Genomic DNA, 18,699 nt, shown 5'->3' with positions numbered 1-18,699 from the left:
GATTGTGTAGAAGACTGACAAAGAACACAGTGTGATATTGATCAGTTGCAGATACGGGCAGAGAAATGGCAAATGGAGTTTAACCCAGATAAATGCAAGGAGATAAATCATTGTTAAGGGCAAGACCTTTAATAATGTTGCTGTGCAGCAAGATCTTGGGATCTAAGTTCCTAGCTCCATGAAGGTGGCTACACAGGTCGACAGGGTGGTTAAGAAAGCTTAAGTAATGATTGCTTTTATTAGTCGGGGCATTGAGTTCAAAAGTCAAGAGGTTGTGTTGCAACTTCAGCCACATCTGGACTATTGCATACAGTTCTGGTCGCCCCACTATAGGAAGAATGTTGAGACTTTGGAGAGGGTGCAGAAGAGGTTTACCAGAATGCTGCCTAGATTAGAGGCTATATGCTATCTGAGCATCTGGACAAACTTGGGGTGCTTACTTTGGAACAGTAGAGCCCAAGGGGTGAATGAGCTGATAGAGAATAATAAGATTATGAGAGGCATAGATTGAATAGACAGGGAGTATCTTTTTCTCAGGGTAGAAATGTCTAACACCAGAGGGCATGCATAGAAGGTGAGAAGGGTTAGGTTCAAAGGGAATATGAGGGCTACGGTTTTTACACAGAGTCATGGAGGCCTGGAATGTGCTGTCCGGTATGTGGCAGAGGCAAATACATTAGAGGCTTTTAAGAGACGTTAAGATAGGCATATGAATATGAGGAAGATGGAGGGATATGGACATTGTGTAGGTAGGAGGGATTAGCTTTAGGGTTTTTTAAATTTACTTTTTAGCTGGTTAGGTACAACTTTGTGGGCTGAAAGACCTGTTCCTGAGCTGTGATACTGCTTTTATTTCAGATTTCCAGTGTCTGTAGCTTTTTCGTTGATTTTTCACTCCAAATAGAATTTCCAGCATCTCCTTCCGACTCACAAACCAGACATTAAGGACAGACACCATGGTGAAATCAAACATTGATAGCAGTTTGTTCAGACACAAAACTGAAATACAAAAATTCACCTCAGGATGTGCCCAAGGCTTTAACACTCACCAATGGTGACACCTGTATATCCAACCGTGGGGTTATAAGGGCAAAATTCTTTCCCACTATGGACAGCTGATAAAGTGAATTTTTCAATCTCCTTTGTGGACAGAAGGGGTGGGAGGTGGGGAAGAAGATGATCAAAGTAATCAGTATAACTTGAGACGGCGTTCAGTGTAATAGAATACAACTCTGAAAATGCTGGAAGAAATACTCACAATGTAGGCGCAGTGCGGATTAAATGAATTGGTGCCACAGGTGAATAAATGGGTTTCATTGAATCTTTGCAGAAAACGGATGTAGTTATAACAGTCCACCTTTAAAGAGCACAAGAGAAGCAGGTCAGTATTGAAATGTCCCGAATTTTATTTCAATACACTAGCATCTATCAGATTGCGTTGGGCACGTGGCCAAATGGTTAAGGCATTTGTCTCATGATCTGAAGTTTGCTAGTCCGAGCCTCAGCTGTGGCAGCGTGTTAAGTGCCTTGAGCAAGGCACTTAACCACACGTTGCTCTAGTGTCTGCACGAGGAGTGGCGCCCCAACCTGCATCTTGTAAAGCATGAGAATGCCCAACACAGGCCTCTCACTGTTTGAGTCGATGTTCCCTCCCCTCCCTATCAGTATCAACCTTCATTTACAAAACATCTTGATGTGACAGAATGTCCCAATGCGCTCACAAGAAAGAACACAGTTAGGAGCAAGAAAAATAAAGTCTATTCTAGGCCAAGGTGACCAAAGTGGTGATACTGTTGACAAACTGCAGTGATTAGGTGTCTTGCTGGATGACTCAAGAACTGAATGGTTGAAGGAAGGTAGGTATTCTTGAACCAGGTCAAAGAGTTAGGTTCTAAGGGAAACTTTAAAGAGTTGAGAAAAGTTTAGGAAACAATTCCAAGGGTTGAATTGCCTGCAGCTGAAAATTTCCACACCTGCTGACATCTCTGGGTGTGGTGGAGAAATTAAAACTGGGGCTGCACAAGAGGCCAGAGCTGGTGGCATCTGGACCTTGGACGGTTTCAGCAGTTTACTAAGTGATAGAAAGGTGCAGTTACAAAAACGCAGGTAGGAACCTCAGATCTGAGGTTGTGCTGCATGTAGCAGCAGCGGATGGGTGAATGGGTCAAAGGGAAAAGCATTTCAGTTAAGTTTATATGATCTTATCCATTTCCCAAGCAACACTGAAAGTGCTAGAGGAACTCAGCAAGTCAGGCAGGGTGTATGGAGGGAAGCTGATAGCTGATATTTTGGGTCAATACCCTTCATTGGGATTGGAAAGACGGAGATAATCGGTATAGAGAGGGGGAGGGAAAGGGTAGCAAGTAAAGTGTAGTTGCACGTCAGAGAGGGATGATGGGCAGGTGAGGAAGGGGGAAGTGGGAATGATGTAAAAGGCTGGCAGTGATAGGTGTATTCCATCTCTCATACCTTTTTGTGTCCCCGCTTCTTTAGACAATTCAATCGTTTTTCAGAAGGAGTTTCCCATTGTATCTGTAAACAAAATAACATTGAAATATGCAGTGTTCAAATCAGGTGATCCCGAGCTATACAAGAAATTGAGATCTCTGAAGATCTATCCTTGGCCCAAGGCATTGATGCAATTACAAAGAAGGCATGTCAGTGGCTATATTTCAATAGGTGTTTGAGGAGGGATCAGACATGGAGAGAGTGAGCAGCTTCAAGTTCCTGGCTGTCAAGATCTCTGAGGATCTAACCTGGTCCCAACATATTGTTGTAGTTATAAAGAAGGCAAGACAGAGACTATATTTTATTAGGCGTTTGAAGAGATTTGGCATGTCAACCAATACATTCAAAAACTTCTATAGTTGAAATTCTCACTAATTTTTATAGATGCACTGTAGAAAGCATTCTTCTAGGGTGTATCACAACCTGGTATGGAAGTTGACCTGTCCAAGACCGGAAGAAGCTGCAGAAGATCGTGAACACATCTCAGCACATCACACAAACCAATCTTCCATCCTTGGACTCACTTTACACTGCACGCTGTCGGAGCAGTGCTGCCAGGATAATCAAGGACCCGACCCACTCAGCCAACACACTTTTTGTCCCTCTTCCCTCCAGGAGAAGGCTCAGGAGCTTGAAGACTCATACGGCCAGATTTGGGACCAGCTTCTTTCCAACTGTGATAAGACTGCTGAAAGGATCCTGACCCGGATCTGGGCCGTGCCCTCCAAATATCCGGACCTGTCTCTCGGTTTTTTTGCACTACCTTACTTTCCATTTTCTATTTAAGATTTATAATTTAAATTTTTAATATTTACTATCAATTGGTACTCCAGGGAGCGGGAAGCGCAGAATCAAATATCGCTGTGATGATTGTATGTTCTAGTATCAATTGTTTGGCAACAATAAAGTATAAAGTATATAGTTGTACAGTGGAGAGCATTCTGACAGGCTGCATCACTGTCTGGTATGGAGGGGCTACTGCACAGGACCGAAAGGTTGTAAATCTAGTCAGCTCCATCTTGGGTACTGGCCTACAAAGTACCCAGGACATCTTCACGGAGTGGTGTCTCAGAAAGGCAGCATCCATTATTAAGGATCTCCAGCACCCAGGGCATGCCCTTTTCTCACTGTTACCATCAGGCAGGAGGTACAGAAGCCTGAAGGCACACACTCAGTGATTCAGGAACAGCTTCTGCCCCTCCGTCATCTGATTCCTAAATGGACATTGAACCTTTGGACACTACCTCACTTTTTTTTAATATACAACATTTCTTTTTTGCATGTTTTAAAAAATCTATTCAATGTACTTAATTGATTTACTTGTTTATTTTATTATTATTTACTACTTTTTTTTCTCTCTGCTAGATTATGTATTGCATTGAACCGCTACTGCTAAGTTAACAAATTTCACGTCACATGCTGGTGATAATAAACCTGATTCTGATTCTGATCCTGAGATTTGGTATGTCAACAAAGATTCTAGCAAATATCTAGAGATGTAGAGTGGAGAGCATTCTGACTAGTTGCATCACCGCCTGGTATGGAGGGGCCACTGTTCAGGATTGGAAAATAGCTGCAGAGGATTGGAAACGCAGCCAGCTCCATCATGGGCAGTAGCCTCCCCAGCATAGGGACATCTTCAAAATACAATGTCTCAAAAAATGACCCCCATCACCCAGGACTTGAGTTCTTCTCATTGCTACCATCAGGGAGGTGGTACAGGGAGACACACACTCAGTGTTTTAGGAACAGCTTTTTCCTCTCCACTATCATATTTCTGAATTGACAATCACCCAACCCATGAGCACGCTCTCATTATTTCTGCTCTATTTATTTAATTATATATGCACATACATACTCTCTCTCTCTCCCTCTCTCCCTCTCTCTCTCTCTCTCTCTCTCTCTCTCTCTCTATATATATATATATATATATATATATACTGCTAAGCAACAGATTTCATGACATATCTCAGTGCTGTTAAACTTAGTCGGATTCTGATACTACCTCTATAAAGCTAGCAAGAATGGCAAGAGACAAGACCAGTTCAAAATTGAGTCCCTAACCTGCTGTCAGTTGTGGCAGGGCATAGATATTATAATGGGGTACAAAAATGAATTTGGCCAGAATCATCCCCTCACAGTCCACATTTTGAATAGAGTGGCATTGGTAGGTCACCACCAACCCCGACAGCCTCCAATGTACCTGAACCCACAGTCATCGTTAAAGACAAAAGATCAGTCTTCCAGGGAATGAACGGGGTGGTGTCCCTGGATGTGTCTTAGATCCTGTGCAGATCAGAACAGCATAAAGACATGTACATCAGACTATGGTCTACTGCTTACAGCTCTGCTCTCAATTCTATAATTCTGAGTAAACTCTTTCTTTTTCAATCTTTTTTGAGTTTCAAATTGATAAACATAACAATGATAATAATACAAAGAGATCGGGATTACATTAATAACGGTTAATGTATACAGCCAAAGACTCCGAGTAACGTATTTAATTTGAACCTCCCAATCTCTTAATAACTGAACATGAAAAAGATTCAGAAAAAAGTTTTTACCCCCACACTAAAAAAAAACAAAACAAAACAAAACAAAGATTGGGCGGCCATATTTCATCAGTTAAGATGATTATTTGTCATTAACTCCGCTCCTCTATACACAAACAAAAAGTTATTAAAAAGGATTCGGAAAAGGTCAGCTTACATCATATGAAAATGTTGAATAAATGGCCTCCAAGTTTCTTCAAATTTAACTGAAGGATCAGTGGTACCACTCCTAATTTTTTCCGAGTTTGAACATGTTAAAGTTTGGGAAAACCATTGAAATGTAGTAGGGGGATTAGAATCTTTCCATTTAAATAAAATGGATCTTCTGGCTATTAATGTAACAAATGCAATCAAACGACAAGCTGAAGGGGATAAATGACTAAAGTCTATCATTGATAATCCAAAAATTGCAGTAATGGGATGAAGTTGTAAATCAATACGCAAATCTACTGAAATAATATCAAAAATGTCTTTCCACTATTTTTCCAAAAGAGGGCAAGACCTGAACATATGTGTTAAGGAAGCTTCCTCAGAATTACATCTGTCACAGACAGGATTTATATGACCATAAAAACGAGCTAACTTATCAATAGACAATAGACAATAGGTGCAGGAGTAGGCCATTCAGCCCTTCGAGCCAGCACCACCATTCACTGTGATCATGGCTGATCATCCACAATCAGCACCCTTTTCCTGCCTTCTCCCCCTATCCCTTCACTCCGCTATCTTTAACAGCTCTATCTAACTCTTTTTTGAAAGAATCCAGAGAATTGGCCTCCACTGCCTTCTTAACCTTCGACATATGGGCCCTATGAATAACCTTAAATTGTATCAAAGCGTGTCTAGCACACATTGAAGAGGTGTTAACTAGTTGGAGAATTTTCTCCCATTTCTCTATGGGTAAAGATACCTGAAGTTCTCTTTCCCATTCATTCTTAATTTTTATCAGACATACCTAAACGTATTTTCGTAATTAAATCATAAACAATTGCTATTAAACTTTTCTGATAGGGGTTAAACCTAAAATATTTTCTGTAATTTCAGTTTGATGTGATATCGGAGAAGTAGGTAAAATAACCTTCAAAAAGTTTCTAATCTGTAAATATCTGAAAAGAATGTGATCTAGGCAAATTATATTTATTAGACAACTGTTCAAAGGACATGAGACAATTATCCATGAATAAATCACGAAAACATATTATTCCCTTCGTTTTCCATAAAAGAAAAGCTTGATCAGTTCTGGATGGTTGGAAGAAAAAATTGGATATAATAGGACTTGATAGGATAAATTTATTCAATCCCAAAAATTTACGAAATAGAAACCATACTCATATTATATGTTTAATTATTGGATTAATCATTAGTTTATTCAGTTTAGTAAATGTAAAGGGAAGTGGAGCTGCTAAAATAGAAGCCAATGAGAACCCCTGTACAGACTCAGACTCGAGGTTCACCCATCGTGGACATTGAATTTCATCCAAATCTTGTGTCCAGAACGTTAGATATCAAATATTAAATCTAAATCTAGAATCTAAAGTTCAGCAATGTCAAACCACCATCCTTTTTTGATTTCTGTAAATATTTCTTACTTGATCTAGGATTTTTATTCTGCCATATATATGAAGAAATTTTAGAATCAGTAATATCAAAAAAGGATTTAGAGACGAAGATTGGTACCGCCTGAAATAGATACAGAAATTTAGGTAAAATAATCATCGTAATAGCATTGATTCGACCAATCAATGAGAGGGACAATGGGGACATTTAGTAAGCAGTTGTTTAACATGATCAATTAAGGGTAAAAGTTAACTTACATAGATCCTTATGCTTCTTAGTAACTTTAACACCCAAATAAGTAAAATAATCAGTAACCAATCTAAATGGTGATTGTCTATAGATTAGAACTTGCATATTTAATGAAAAAAGCTCACTCTTATTAAGTTTCAATTTATAACCAGAAAAGCTACTAAACTGAGCAAGTACGAGGAAATCTGCATATGCTGGAATTTCAAGCAACACACATAAAATTTGCTGGTGAACGCAGCAGGCCAGGCAGCATCTCTAGGAAGAGGTACAGTCGACGTTTTGGGCCGAGACCCCTCGTCAGGACTAACTGAAAGAAGAGCTAGTAAGAGATTTGAAAGTGGGAGGGGGAGGGGGAGATCCAAAATGATAGCAGAAGACAGGAGGGGGAGGGATGGAGCCAAGAGCTGGACAGTTGATTGGCAAAAGGGATATGAGAGGATCATGGGACAAGAGGCCTAGGGAGAAAGAAAAGGGGGAGGGGGGAAAAAACAGAGGATGGGCAAGGGGTATAGTGAGAGGGACAGAGGGAGAAAAAGGAGAGCAAGAAGAAGAATGTGTGCATATAAATAAATAACAGATGGGGTACGAGGGGGAGGTGGGGCATTAGCGGAAGTTTAAGAAGTCAATGTTCATGCCATCAGGTTGGAGGCTACCCAGACGGAATATAAGGTGTTGTTCCTCCAACCTGAGTGTGGCTTCATCTTTACAGTAGAGGAGGCCGTGGATAGACATATCAGAATGGGAATGGGACGTGGAATTAAAATGTGTGGCCACTGGGAGATCCTGCTTTCTCTGGCGGACAGAGCGTAGGTGTTCAGCAAAACGATCTCCCAGTCTGCGTCGGGTCTCGCCAATATATAAAAGGCCGCATCGGGAGCACCGGACGCAGTGTATCACCCCAGCCGATTCACAAGTGAAGTGTTGCCTCACCTGGAAGGACTGTCTGGGGCCCTGAATGGTAGTGATGGAGGAAGTGTAAGGGCATGTGTAGCACTTGTTCCGCTTACAAGGATAAGTGCCAGAAGGGAGATCGGTGGGAAGGGATGGGGGGGACGAATGAACAAGGGAATCGTGTAGGGAACGATCTCTGTGGAAAGCAGAGAGATGGGGGAGGGAAAGATGTGCTTGGTGGTGGGATCCCGTTGGAGGTGGCAGAAGTTACGGAGAATTATATGTTGGATTCGGAGGCTGGTGGAGTGGTAGGTGAGGACCAGGGGAACCCTATTCCTAGTGAGTGGCGTGAAGATGGAGTGAGAGCAGATGTGTGTGAAATGGGGGAGATGCATTTGAGGGCAGAGTTGATGGTGGAGGAAGGGAAGCTCCCTTTCTTTAAAAAAGGAGGACATCTCCTTTGGCCTGGAATGAAAAGCCTCATCCTGAGAGCAGGATGAGGCGGAGACGGAAGACTTGCGAGAAGGGGATGTCATTTTTGCAAGAGACAGGGTGAGAAGAGGAATAGTCCAGATAGCTGTGAGAGTCCGTAAGCTTATAGTAGACATCAGTAGATAAGCTGTTTCTAGAGACAGAAACAGAAAGACCTAGAAAGGGGAGGGAGGTATCGGAAATGGACCAGGTAAACTTGAGGGCAGGGTGAAAGTTGGAGGCAAAGTTAATAAAGTCAACGAGTTCTGCATGTGTGCAGGAAGCAGCGCCAATGCAGTCGTCGATGTAGCGAAGGAAAAGTGGGGGACAGATACCAGAATAGGTTTGGAACATAGATTGTTCCACAAAGCCAACAAAAAGGTAGGCATAGCTGGGACCCATATGGGTGCGCATGGCTACACCTTTGGTTTGGAGGAAGTGGGAGGAGCCAAAGAAGAATTTATTAAGAGTAAGGACTAAACTGTCAAGTAGAAATATTACTGCAGGGATGGATTTCTCTGGATTAGAGATATATAGTAACAGTTCATCTGCATATAATGATACTTATGCATCCCATTCCCACGAATAATGCCAAATATATTGGGTGAATCATGAAGAACGATTGCCAAGGGCTCCAAGGCAATATCAAGTAGTAAAGGGCTTAAAGGACAGCCCTGTCTAGTACCTCAAAAAAGCCTAAAAAAGGGGGATCTCTGATTATCAGTAAGTACAGAAGCCAAAGGTATATGATATATCAATTTGATCCAGGATATGAATTTTGGGCTAAAATTGCATTTCTCAAGGATGTTAAATAAATATTCCCATTCAACTCTATCAAACGCCTTCTCGGCATCAAGTGAAATAACACATTCTGGAGTTTTAGCTGAAGAAGTATATACAATGTTCATCAACCTCCTAACATTAAAATACAAATAACGATTTTTAATAAATCCTGTCTGGTCATCAGAGACAATTTGTGACAATACATTTTCCAATCTAATTGCTAATATTTTGGAAAAAACTTTGGAATTTTACGGATTGCTCTACAGAGGTTGCAATATCCACCACACTGCACACAGTTCTCTCTCTCTTGGACAACAAAGACACTTATGCCAGAATCCTGTACATTGATTTCAGTTCAGCGTTCAATACCATCATCCCGCAGAGACTAGTAGAGAAATTGTTGCTGCTTGGTCTTAACACTGCCATGTGTTGCTGGATTCTGGATTTCTTGACAGAGAGACTACAGTCAGTCCGTGTTGGCAGGAATATCTCTGACTCCATCACACTGAGCACTGGATCCCCATAAGGCTGTGTGCTTAGCCCATTGCTGTTTACACTGCTAACACATGACTATGCAGCCAGATTCAAGGAGAACCTGATCATTAAACTTGCAGATGATACCATAGTGGTGGGGCTCATCAGCAAAAATGTTGAAACAATGTACAGGGAGGAGGTTAAACACCTAGAGAGCTGGTGCAGGGATAACAACTTGATGCTTAATGTCACCAAAACCAAGGAGATGATCGTTGATTTCAGACGGTCTCAGCCTGAGCACACACCCCTCAGCATCAGCGGCTCCACAGTGGAGAGAGTGGAAAACATCAAGTTCCTTGGGGTTCAGATCTCAGACAATCTCACCTGGTCCAGGAACACCATTGGGATTGTGAAATGGGACCAGCAGAGATTGCACTTTCTGAGGAAGCTTAAACAAGCATCACTCCCCACTAACACCTTAACTACGTTCTACAGAGGCGTGGTTGAGAGTGTGCTGATCTTTTGCATCACAACCTGGTATTCCAGCTGCAGTGCTGTCGACAAAAAAGCCTTGCAGAGGGTGGTTAGGGGAGCAGAGAAGGTTACTGGGGTCTCCCTACCTTCTGTCCAAGACCTCTTTCAGAGTTGATGCCTCCAGAAGACACGGTACATCATTAAAGACCCCTCAGACCCTCTCCATGAACTATTTGTTCTTCTGCCAACAGGCAAATGTTACAGGAGCATCAAAACTAAAACCACAAGGCTACTAAACAGCTTCCTCCCACAGGCAGTCAGACTGCTAAATAGCTGCTCCACCTGACTCTGCTTTGGACACTCTTAACTTGCACTGGACACTTATAACCTGATTTTAACCGACATATGGCTGTTGTGTTTTACTATTTATTGTTATGTTTATTATTTAGTGTTGTGTTTGTTATTTTATGATTGCACTGCTCCTGGGAAATGCTGTCTCATTCTGCCCTGCAGAGCTGATGTACAGTTAGAATGACAATAAAGTTTTTTGACTCTTTGAATCTTGAGTCCATATTTAACAAGGATATAGGTCTGTATGATGCACGTTCAGTGGGGTCTTTATCTTTTTTAAGAATTAAAGAAATAAATGCTTCATAAAAAGATTGTGGTCATTTACCTACAAATAAGGCATCCTTAAAAATTCCACATAACCAAGGAGAAAGTAGACTTGAAAAAGATTTACAAAATTCTACTGTATACCCATCCAGGCCGGGTGCTTTACCAGAATTCATCGAGGAAATTGCTTTCTTTATTTCTTCTTCCGTAATGGGTGCATCTAATGATAAACATTCATTAAGTGGTAATTTCAGAATATTCGATTTTCTTAAAAATTCATGCATTATGGTAGAATCGTCAGGAAATTCTGATTGGTAAAAAGAGGTATAGAATTCTTGAAATGTTTTATTAATTTCGTCGTGGTCAACCGTCAAAGTACCATCCCGTTTATGAACTTTGATAATCTGACGTTTAGCTGAAGCAGCTTTCAATTGGTTGGACAGTGATTTATCACTATGTACATAAAATTGACTCTTAGTTTTAAGTAATTGATTTTCAATTGGGGATGTTAATAACAAACTGTGTTGCATCTGAAGTTCAACTCTCTTTTTGTAAAGCTCCAAATTAGGAGCAGCAGAATAATTTTTTATTGATTTCTTTAATCTTATCAACCAATGTATGTATTTCATTATTAATTCATTTTTTCAATCCAGCAGAAAATGAAATAATTTGCCCACAGATATATACTTTAAAAATGTCCCATAATATCCCACTGGAAATTTCTTCCATAAAATTAGTTGAAAAGAAAAAGGCAATCTGTTCTTTAATAAAGTTAACAAACTTGAAGTCATGAAGCAGAGTAGAATTGAACCGCCATTGTCTAGCACCAAAAGTTACCTCAGTCAATTTGATTGATAGTTTCAGAGGCCCATGATCAGAGATGGCAATTTCATCATACTGACAGGCAGTATCAGATGAAACTAATAGAGAGTCAATGAAAAAGTAATCAATTCTAGAGTAATTATGAAATACATGAGAAAAGAATGAGAACTCTTTATCATTTGGGTATAAAAATCTCCAAACTTCTAAAATTCCAGAATCAACTAAAAAGGAATTAATAAAAATAGCGGATTTGTTTGAAAGTACCTGACTGGGCGCAGACCTGTCCATTGAGAGATTCAGGCAACAGTTAAAATCTCCACCCATTATCAACCATATATTAATTTAAATTAGGAAGAGATGCAAATAAATGTTTAAAGAATTCAGGATAATCGGTGTTTGTTGCATAGATATTAACCATAACATCTTTTTGGTTATAAAGTAAACCAGTAATTAACAGAAATCTACCATTCGGGTCTGAAATTGTATCATAGTGAACAAATGAAATCGAGGAATCTATAAAAATAGGGACTCCTTTCACCTTATCCTGTGAATTGGAGTGAAATTGTTATTCCTTCCAATACCTTTAAAAAAAAAACGCTGATTATCCTCCTTCCTTACATGAGTTTCCCGGGCAAAGATAATCTGAGCATTCACTCTATGAAAAACTTTAAAAATCTTCTTCCCTTTAATCGGATGATTCAAACCATTTGTATTCCATGAAACAAAGTTAATAATATTATCCATTGTACTTGAATAAACCATATGGTGTGTAAAGGGTTAACCTTACTGCATAGGAAACTCATGAATCAGGAAGAGGGAAAAATGTTTAAAGAGGAACCGGAAGTCATGACAATTCAGACATATTTGTAGTTTCAGAGGGAAAAAAACTAAACTGAAATAGCCCCATCTCCCATCCACAAAAGCCCGAAAACTGGCCAATAGACAGCCAGAAAGCTATCTAGACACTTCCCTACCCCCATCTCACTTGTGGCAAGTCTCCAAAATTGAAAAGAATTCAAAGCACCACCCACAGTCAAAACATCGAGGAGAGAATGCCATAAAAAACACAAAACAAATGTTAAAAAAACAGCCATTTGCAAAACATTTTGAAAGGCAAGATCTTGGAAAGTGAAACAGAATACAATCTTATTAATTTCAAGAAAAAAAAATCAATCACCAAATCAGATTCTTAATTATTTTCAAAAACAAACAATTGAAAATAATACAATAAAATAATAAAAGAAGAATAAAAAGGAACTTCAACATAAAAGTATGATAAATATCCATACTCCAAAACAAAGTCCGAACATTATCAAACCAAGGGCAAAATTCTTCAAACTTTAGAAGTCCAAATCTATGAACTGGTTATTAACTTATAAACCAGATGAATACAGACATGAAAAAACAATAAATTTATTAGCCAGCTAAGATCGAACGTTGATCCTCAAGGAATTAATGAGCTTCGTCCGTGGATTTAATCTATTTACGTGATTTATCAGGCAGAACAACCCTTAGGTGAGCTGGTTGGAACTTGCTTTGATAGAGCTCGGACATCACCGGTTTAAAAAGCGATATTTCTCGCATTACCTCAGGACTGTAATCTTCGACCAAACGAAACTTGAGATCTCGGTATTCAATAACCCCTTTCCGATGGGCAATTCGAATTAAATGCTCCTTGCTATGCACATAGTGGAATTGGAGTATGACAGGTCGAGGTTTCAGTTCTTTAGGGGGTTTTGCTCTTAAAGCCCGGTGGGCGCGATCAAGTATAGGGGAAGTAGAAAAAACTTCAGAGCTGAATACGTCCATTAAAAATTGAGAAAAAAATTTAGTAAGGTCACCACTCTCAATGTCTTCATGGAGTCCTATTATTCACAAATTCTGTCTACGACTGCGATTTTCTAGATCGATAATCTTAGCTTTATATTGTTCCAGTGTTTGAGTGGTCGAAGTTAATTTCTTTTCCAACAAATCTAGCTTGTGATCTCTGTCTACCAGCTTCATCGAGTTTGGAGATTTGCTGTTGTTGTTTTTCACAGTTGCACTTAAGTGCTCCCAGTCTACTTTTGATCTCCTTTAACAATACTTCCAAATTAGAAAATCATGTATTGAATTTATCATCCAGGAGCTTCGACGTAGCCCCCAAAGTGAGTTGAGACTTAGGCTGCTGAGAGTCACCTTCTTTCTTTCCATTTCCATTACCGGCTTCCTTGCCTTCGGCTAATGCCTTTTTCCCTCTGGTATTCATTTCCAGCGATTAAAAATCAAAGTTCAAGCATATAAAAGTGTTATAAACACTTTAATAGACATAGTAAAAGGGTGGTAGAAAGATTGAAAAATGAACGGAGCAAAGCCAAAATGTGACTTACTCCATCTAGTGCCCCAAGGGAATCCCCAATTCCTAGAAAACTCGTCTCTAAACTCCTAGACTTGGGACTCAACAACTCACTCTGCAACTGGATCCTAGACTTCCTGACTGACAGACCGTAATTACGTGCACCATGTTGGCATGGCAGTTAGCGCAACGGTATTACAGCTCCGGAGGTTGGAGGTCAGAGTTCAACTCCAACATCATCTGTAGCAAGGAATCTGTATGTTCTCCCCATGGAATGTGTGGGCTTTCTCTGGATGATCTGGTTTCCTCGCACAGACCAAGGGCGTTTCGGTTAGTAGATTATCATAAACATGGGAAATTCTGCAGAGCAACACACACTAGATGCTGGAGGAGCTCGGCAGGTCAGGCAGCATCTGTGGAAATGAATGAACAGTCCTGGCTCAAAACGTCAAATGATTATTCTTTTCCATAGATGCAGCCTAACCTGCTGAGTTTTCCAGCAGTTTGTGCTGGCCAATAGGTAAATTGTCCCATGTTTGGGCTAAGGTTAAATTGGGGTTTCCTGTAAGGCACAGCTTGAAGTGCCGGAAAGACCTACTTATTTATCGCTGTATCGCTAAATAAATAATAAAAAAAATCAGTAAGGACAGTCAGTGACATCTTCACCATGGTTACCCTCAACAGTGGGGCACATCATAGAAAGCAGCCTTCCCTCAATGGACTGTCTACATTTCTCTCTGCCTTGTTAAAGCTGCCAGCATAATCAAAAACTCCAGCCACCCTAGACATCATCTCTTCTCCCTTCTCCCAGCAAGAAGATACAAAAGCCTGAAAGCACAAGAGCAGCTTGTATCCCTGGTTAAAAAACTATTGAATGATCCCTATGCAATGATACCAGCATCAAGTTCCGATTTCCGTGCAGAATTCAATGAGGGACAATCACGAGCAGTTTGCACCTATGGTCTCAGTGTGATGACACATAGTCCTGCTTTGCCCTTTCCCACGTCAGTGGCAGCTGAATTGGAGGTTGCTTTGAGAAACCACCTGGATCTGGAACTAACAGCCACCCCTCTTCAGCACAGGCACTGAGGGGGGACCAAATGTGGTCGGAGTGTTCAGGTTTAGAGGCTAGACGTGTGTTGGTGCTTTCATTAGGAGGCCAGTTGCCATGTGAATGGAACTGTGTCTCCTCCATGAGGATATAGGAAGCCCCTGACCCCACATGACCACCTATTTATCCTATGCTCCACTCCAATCACCAGTAGAGTCCACACCAGGTGTTTGGTTCCACTCAAGAGAGGCAATACCTTAATTAAACTACAGACCAGCTGATGGTAAATGGGATTAGGCCCCATCCAGCCCTTCGAGCCATGCTACCAAACAATCCCCCGATTCAATCCTACCCTAATCACAGGACAATTTATAATGATCAATTAACCTACTAACTGGTATGTCTTTGGACCTTTGGACTTTGGGAGGAAACCAGAGTACCTGGAGGAAACACATACAATCATGGGGAGAACGTAAAACTCCTTACAGACGGTGGTGGGACTGGTACTGTAAAGCAGCGGTCCCCAACCACCGGGCCGCAAAGCATGTGTTACAGGGCCTCGAGGAAACGATATGAGTCAGCTGCACCTTTCCTCATTCCCTGTCACGCACTGTTGAACTTGAACATAGGGTTGCCAACTGTTCCGTATTTGCCGGGACATCCTGTATATTGGGCTAAATTGGATTATCCCATATGGGACTGCCCTTGTCCCGTATTTCCCCCGCTAAGGTACAGCGTTCCTATGAAACCTTTCGTGCCGAAATGGCGTAAAGCGAAGAAGCAATTACCATTAATTTATATGGGAAAAATTTTTGATTGTTCCCAGACCCAAAAAATAACCTACCAAATAACACATAAAACCTAAAATAACACTAATATATAGTAAAAGCAGGAATGATATTGTGGCGACCCATTTTCTAGCACCCACGAACCGGCTCACAACAACGCGCGCAGGCAGAGGGCCGGCCCCAAAAAGGGCGCCAGACCATCTTCACCAGCAGGGGGAAAATCCCGCGCGCGGAAAGGGTCTGGGAATATGCATTCCCCACAGCAGTCCTGCCCCAGGGAGGGCGGGAACGGGAAGGCTTTAAAGCAGGCCGCGAAGTTTGAATAAATCTCTTTATCGCAACTCCAACTCACCGACTCCGTGTGGTTATTCTAGCGCTGTGTGTAGCACACCGCTACATTTGGTGACCCCGACGGCCCAAACGATATTTGGGCCAGAGATGACCGACGCTGCATCTGTTCACGCAGTTTCGTTAAAACTGCCAGGCTTTTGGCCGCTGAGACCCCGTCCGTGGTTGGAACAGGCAGAAGCACAATTCCACATTCGGCAGATAACCTCGGAGTCCACTCGCTACTATTACGTGCTGAGCTCTCTCGACCAAGAGACTGCTTATACAGTCGCCCCCGGAGAACGGCAAATACACAGCATTCAAAGCCCTGCTCATAAGGACTTTCGGACTCTCACGGCGCGAACGAGCACGCTGCTTAATGCACCTGGATGGTTTGGGAGACAGGCCGTTGCCGGCATTAATGAACGAGATGCTGGCCCTGGCTGAAGGACACAAATCCTGCCTCATGTTTGAGCAGGCGTTCCTAGAGCAACTGCCCGAGGACATACGCCTGCTGCTGTCCGACGCAGATTTCACCGACCCCTGGGAGGTGGCGGCCCGAGCAGAAGTGTTGTGGCATCCGTCGCACAGATCACCAAGCTGCGTGCCCAATGACAGACCAGACCAGGCCCGGCAGCAGAGCCCAACGAGCAATGGTGCTTCTACCACCAGCGGTGGGGCACAGAGGCCCGCCGCTGTAGACTACCCTGCAAATTCCCGGGAAACGCCAAGGCCCAGCCGCCGCCGATCGCTATGGCGGCTGGCCATCAGGACAGCCTCCTGTACATCTGGGACAAGCAGTCGGGACGCCGATTTTTGGTCGACACAAGAGCGGAGATCAGCGTCTTACCTCCAACAAGTTATGACACCCGCAACAGAGAACCGGGACCCACCCTGAGGGCCGCAAATGGCAGCACAATACGAACCTACGGCACCCGCACGGTGCGGCTACAGTTCAGCTCCAGCCGGTTCACGTGGGACTTCACACTGGCTGCCGTGGCCCAACCACTCCTGGGGGCGGATTTTCTGCGAGCCCACAGCCTGCTGGTCGACCTGCAAGGGAAGCGACTAGTCCACGCCAAGACTTTTCAAACGTTCTCCCTGGGTGAAGCAAAGTTGCCAGCCCCACACCTGGACTCCATCACGCTGTCCGACGACGAATTCACCAGGGTCCGGGCGGATTTCCCATCAGTACTGACACCGCAGTTCACGGCAGCCATGCCCAGACATGGAGCACAGCACCACATCCTGACCCAGGGACCACCCCTCCACGCCCGTGCTCGAAGGCTTCCCCCGGACAAGCTCCGACTGGCGAAGGAGGAGTTCAAGAAGATGGAGGAATTGGGGATCATACGACGGTCCGACAGCCCATGGGCCTCCCCCCTGCACATGGTGCCCAAGGCAACAGGGGGCTGGAGACCGTGCGGTGACTACTGCAGACTGAACGAGGCTACAACGCCAGACCGCTACCCTGTGCCGCACATTCAAGACTTCGCAGCAAACCTACACGGTGCAAGGATCTTTTCCAAGGTAGACCTCGTCCGGGGATACCATCAAATCCCAGTACATCTGGACGACATCCCCAAAACAGCACGCATCACCCTGTTTGGACTTTTCGAATTCCTCCGAATGCCGTTTGGTCTAAAGAATGCCGCACAGACGTTCCAGCGGCTAATGGACGCGGTGGGATGCGGCCTGGACTTTGCATTCATCTATTTGGACGACATCCTCATAGCCAGCAGTAATCGTCAAGAGCATCTGTCCCACCTCCGCCAGCTCTACTCCCGTTTGAGCGAATTCGGTCTTAAAATGAACCCGGCCAAATGCCAGTTCGGACTCGATACCATCGACTTCCTGGGCCACAGGATTACTAAAGACGGGGCAACCCCGCTGCCCGCCAAGGTAGACGCAATCCACCACTTCCCCCGACCGAACACAATCAAAGGCCTGCAGGAATTCGTGGGTATGGTCAATTTCTACCACCGTTTCCTCCCCTCAGCAGCCCGAACCATGCGCCCCCTGTTCACTCTGATGTCGGGTAAGGGCAAGGACATTACCTGGGACGAAGAGGCCGCAGCCGCTTTCGTTAAAACCAAAGAAGCCTTGGCAAATGCCGCGATGCTAGTGCACCCCAGAACGGACATTCCTACTGCCTTCACGGTGGACGCATCCAACACAGCAGTCGGTGGAGTGCTGGAACAACTCATCGAGGGTCGCTGGCAACCCCTGGTGTTCTTCAGCAAACACCTATGACCACCTGAACTCAAATACAGTGCTTTCGACCGGGAGCTATTGGCACTATACCTGGCAATCCGACATTTCAGGTACTTCTTAGAAGGTAGGCCCTTCACCGCGTTCACAGACCACAAACCGCTTACCTTTGCATTCACAAAGGTGTCCGACCCCTGGTCATCCCGCCAGCAGCGACATCTGTCCTACATCTCCGAGTACACGACGGACATCCGGCATGTCTCTGGAAAGGACAACATCGTGGCGGACACACTATCCAGACCTACCAGACAGGCCCTGTCCCAGGGGGTGGACTATGCAGCGCTGGCAGAGGCACAGCAGGCAGACGCTGAGATCCCCAATTACAGGACTGCAGTCTCTGGTTCACAGCTCCAAGACCTCCCCGTAGGCCCAGGTGAGAGGACCCTACTATGTGACGTAGCTACTGGCCAACCCTGCCCCGTCGTCCCAGCAGCCTGGCGCCGGCGGGTTTTCGAATCCATTCACAACTTAGCGCACCCCTCCATCAGGACAACCATCCGGCTGGTCGCCAACAGGTTTGTGTGGCATGGA

The 18,699-nt window shown here is 43.5% G+C and overlaps 1 protein-coding gene across 1 annotated transcript in view; it reads right to left on the bottom strand.

Moving 5' to 3' along the window:
- The window catches only part of LOC134358655 (semaphorin-4D-like), a 92,881-nt gene that overhangs the window by 38,036 nt on the left and 36,146 nt on the right, over positions 1-18,699 (bottom strand). Inside the window, exons 3-5 of the mRNA XM_063071111.1 lie at positions 2,470-2,532; positions 1,259-1,357; positions 1,050-1,140 (exon numbers count right to left, since the gene is read on the bottom strand). Of these exons, the coding sequence (XP_062927181.1) occupies positions 1,050-1,140; positions 1,259-1,357; positions 2,470-2,532 (253 nt within the window). The remainder of the gene's footprint in view (positions 1-1,049; positions 1,141-1,258; positions 1,358-2,469; positions 2,533-18,699) is intronic.

The sequence above is a fragment of the Mobula hypostoma genome, chromosome 19, assembly GCF_963921235.1.
Source record: "Mobula hypostoma chromosome 19, sMobHyp1.1, whole genome shotgun sequence".
Classification (NCBI taxonomy): domain Eukaryota; kingdom Metazoa; phylum Chordata; class Chondrichthyes; order Myliobatiformes; family Myliobatidae; genus Mobula; species Mobula hypostoma.
Note: the sequence above shows the minus strand (reverse complement) of the source record. Positions and strands in the feature narration are given on the sequence as shown.